The sequence below is a fragment of the Buceros rhinoceros genome, unplaced genomic scaffold (assembly GCF_000710305.1).
Source record: "Buceros rhinoceros silvestris isolate BGI_N320 unplaced genomic scaffold, ASM71030v1 scaffold1341, whole genome shotgun sequence".
NCBI lineage: Eukaryota > Metazoa > Chordata > Aves > Bucerotiformes > Bucerotidae > Buceros > Buceros rhinoceros.
Window position 1 is genome coordinate 97,029 of NW_010394616.1, and position 4,152 is coordinate 101,180.

The 4,152-nt window shown below is 37.0% G+C and overlaps 1 protein-coding gene across 1 annotated transcript in view; it reads right to left on the reverse strand.

Annotated features, from left to right (window-relative positions):
* Positions 1-4,152, reverse strand: part of TEX10 (testis expressed 10) — a 50,031-nt gene that overhangs the window by 41,273 nt on the left and 4,606 nt on the right. Inside the window, 1 exon segment of the mRNA XM_010145262.1 lies at positions 623-866. Coding sequence (XP_010143564.1) covers positions 623-866 — 244 coding nt within the window.

A 4,152-nucleotide genomic window follows, 5' to 3' on the forward strand; every position in this document is an offset into this window, starting at 1 on the left:
AGAGTGTTCTTCTTCCAGTTTGCAAAAATCTTTGCAAGAGCAGCAGAAGTTACAAAAATATAGGAATTCATTTATCAGAGACAATATAATCAGGGGAAAAAAACCCTTCAAGGCTATTTTCCAAAACTGAGGTTTTCACTCAAGCCTTGCGATACTACCAATCACAACACTACAGTGTAGGGTGCACCAAACCATTACAGGGTGTCACACCACTGTTACCCCCAACCTTTCCAAGGGTTTAGGGTTTGTCCATTTCCATTCCTCAACCCTCATAAATTTTTTCCTTGTTTTTGTGTGTTGAACAAACAATTCCATTCTACGCTTTACTCAAATTTATATTCTGAAGGTTATGTGGGAGGCGAAACACTCCTCCAGTATCACTTTCAGCTTCAAAAGCTTTTGTGCTGCAGTCTCTCAAGGATTCCTGGAGACTATCGGTGAACTCATTGCTCAGTTCAACAGATTCTTTTCTGGAGTAAGAGACTTGACAAAATCCAAACTCAAATCCTAGGCTTTTCTCTCTTAATAAAGTATTTCCACTACTTCCAATCACCAAATCACTCATTCCCAATCGAAACAAAATGCACTGTCATTATTATGCCACAGATCACTTCTCCCTTACCATTTTGTACGTTTCATCATGTCGCTTTGTGAGTTTCCACAATAAATGTATTATACTAAGTACTTGCTGCATAAGCTGCTGAGATTCTGATTCCAAAAGGTTTCCAAGAATGGGAGCTGATTGTGCAGGAGATGCTTCAATCCAGCACTCAATCAGTAATGGAATTATTATCTCAATAAAACCTTTTAAGTTTTCAGCCGAGGACAGGCCTTTTTCTGCACTGTCCATTACACTTGCCAGAGACCTAAACAACAAAAGCAAAACAAAAAAAAAAAAAGAAAAAAGGTAAAGATAAAGATCACACCTTTAAAAACAGATTAGACAATACCACTTTCCTGCCTTCTGAATTAACAGGAAAAATTACTTTTAATACATTAAATGTTTGCCTGCTTTCTTGCTAGGTATTTCAGTAAGGAAAGAAGGGCCTTCAAACCATCTACAACAAACCTGCTCCCAAGTCTCCCTCTAAGTTTCTGTGCTTCTCTAACAACTTCTTAGATACCAGAATTTCTTTCCCCATTGTTATATGTAAAGTCTGTAAAGTGGAGAAATACGACTCGCATTATCTTATCACCTTCAACCAACAGACAATTCACTGTACTTGGCACAGCAAAATAAAGTTTTAAGCTCCTTGAAGCAAAATAATGAAACTGACTACAAAGTCTTGTCAAATGCGTGAGGTTTATTACAGTTAATAACCATGCCCAGCTGTAATAAACATAATGGTTGCTCATATTAATCAAGGGAAAAAAAACATTCTGCAAAAATCAACTGTGGTTCCCACCTGATATTTAATTATAATGCTCTGGAGAGCAACTAGTTGGAAAATTATTAAAATGATCTGATAATGAAATTACCGATTATCAAAAAATGAAGACACAATTTAAATTAAAAGAACATCTCCCAGAAAGCAAGAAAATCAAAGATTTTTTTTATCCCCTTATAACACACTTTGTTCGTGTTTCAAAAGGGATTATCAGCACAAAAGACCAAATCCTGCTCCTGGATAAAGTCAGGCAATTTGTATCCATTTTTAAAAGAATGTTCTTTACAGAAAGAAACTCCCAAATAACTCCTACTAATTTTAAGCAATACAGAAGCTTCTGAAAGTGTTTCCAAATAACAAGAGGCCTTAAAAGAAAAGAAAAAAGCAGCAACAATTTAAATTCATTATTTCTGACATTGTTTTACATTATGATTTTTTTTCCTAACTCACAGCAGGGAATTCTCATCATAATTCTAACTTCCTAATATACATGGAACTGGTAATGCTGAACCTCTTGTTAAACTCCTTTCTATTTCAGTGATGTTGTCCAAGTGATTTGTCTTTACATACACACCAAAAAGAGGACGTGAAAAACTATTTGCTTTCTTTCCACAGACAGGCAGACAAGTTCTGTTTACAAATACTTAATTTCATACTGGGTTAAAGAGGTAAAGCAGCTTTTCCTGGTCATCCTGTCATTTCCAAATTACCCAGTTAGTTATAGCCTCCTGTGAAGCCATATTTCTCATGTTGTTGCAATCACCTAAAATATCCACATAACAGAGAATTTTATTCTGTCATTTCTCTCTGGTTGAAATTGGTATTTCAAGAAAATTACTACACCAAAACCAGGTATTAGTAAACTGTAAAAGAGCAGAGAGGAGACATCTGCAAAGAAATAAAAGGAGAGTGTAAGATGAATGCAAGCTCTTCTTCAATGAAGGCAAGATGGGAGAGAGAATTTATATCTCCAGCACAAAACAAAATGGACAAGCAGAAACATAATCCATCATAAGAAAAAAGTGGTTTTATCTTTAGTACCTACTACAGCTATCAGAGATCTTAAAATGTTATAAAGCTTAGCATCAACTGCAGCAATCAGTGCACGCAGTCAGTGTAATCTGGCTTATTTGTCCTTTCTTTGTTGCTCTATGACCCCTCTTTGCCACAGACACTGCAGTAAAGACACCAGTCTTTCAGACTATAAAGAGCTTATGGTGTATGGTTCCAACTTACAGATTTAACTCTCAGTTGTTTAAATACACAGCAGACAAATCCCATCTTCCAGTTATAAACCACAATGAATTCTAGAGTCGCTGGACAAGCCAGATGACACCAAGACCATAACCTCACTGAAAAAGGTTGTCGTGTTGTGCCATGACAGGACTACTCAACTCAGCTGAGATTCTGAAATGTCAGTAATTGGCTGAAATAGTTCTGAAGTAGTAGTCTGTAATCATTCCTTTGAAAATAATACCTGGTATTCCAGCATAGCTTTGGAATTTGAGCAGTCTATTTCTGGAACACAAAAAAATCTCCCCATTAAACAGTGAAAATACAGTTTCAGTGCATGAAATCTGCAAAGTGTCAACTCACAGCTGAAAATTCCTACAAAAGTATAGCACACACTAAAACATATTTCAGTACTCTTCTGATACAAGGGATGGAAAAAATGAAGGAAGAATCCATGCCAAAAGGTATACTCCACCCAGGGGCTGCAAGCTTTTTAGCAAGAATACTCAGCACAGCTTTCGTGGACCCCTGCGACAGAAGCCCCATCTCTCAAGACTCCTCCAAATATTCAAGGTTAACAACAAAAACAGTAAAAATCTGACTGCCAGTAACAGATGAAGAAGTTTTACTACAACCTGTGCAGTACTCAATTAGTGCAATATCCTTAGCAATACAGGTTCACTGGAACTGGGAGGGTTTGATGTAAATTACAGTGTTCATGTTTTTGTCATATATCTGTTATCACTATTCTTTAAGGCAGCTCTCAGAAACACTATAAAGCATATTACCTTCATATGGGCATGAAATACTATTGAGATATACAAGATACTTTTGTGCCCCTTAAGTTGCCAGTTTTCTTTAAAATGCCAGCATTTTTATAAAGCAGGACCAAAAGAAAACTGTGTAACATATTCACCATTTCCCAACAGAAATTCAGCAAAGGAAAGACAAGGAAGTGTGAAAGAAATGGAAAATAGAGAAACAACTTTCTTCTGCTTAGAATAGGAACAGTCACTGGAAGTTAAAAAATTTTCATGGATCAGAGCACAGGCCAGGGTATGTCTTCCTGTTTTGTGTGCACTGACAACTGTAGCAAAGAAACACCAGTGCACCAAGGGAGCTGTATTTTCCATTTCTGTCTGATGCACAGGTCACACCATATATGCATGTATTCATTAGGCTTTGTCTTCCATTTTGGTGTCTCAAGTCATCTTCGCTTTCCTCTGCAGCTTCATTTTGTCTTTTCTCAGCAGAAACAAAAGCTCTATCGTTTCTCTTCAGCACCACTTCCAGTCCAAAGTAAGATCACACACCTTGGTATCATCCCATTTATGTCGTGAAGGCTTTTCATTTTTCCTCACCTGAAATGAGTTTGACATAAAAAGCAGCACAGTCAGCACATAAGGCAGAGCATATCTTCTAAACATCTCCTAATCCACTCATCTTTAATTCACACACAGTAGAAAGACCAAGCACACAACAAAAAATACCGAAGTCTTAAAATTCGCATTGCTGAACAGTCCAGCACTCC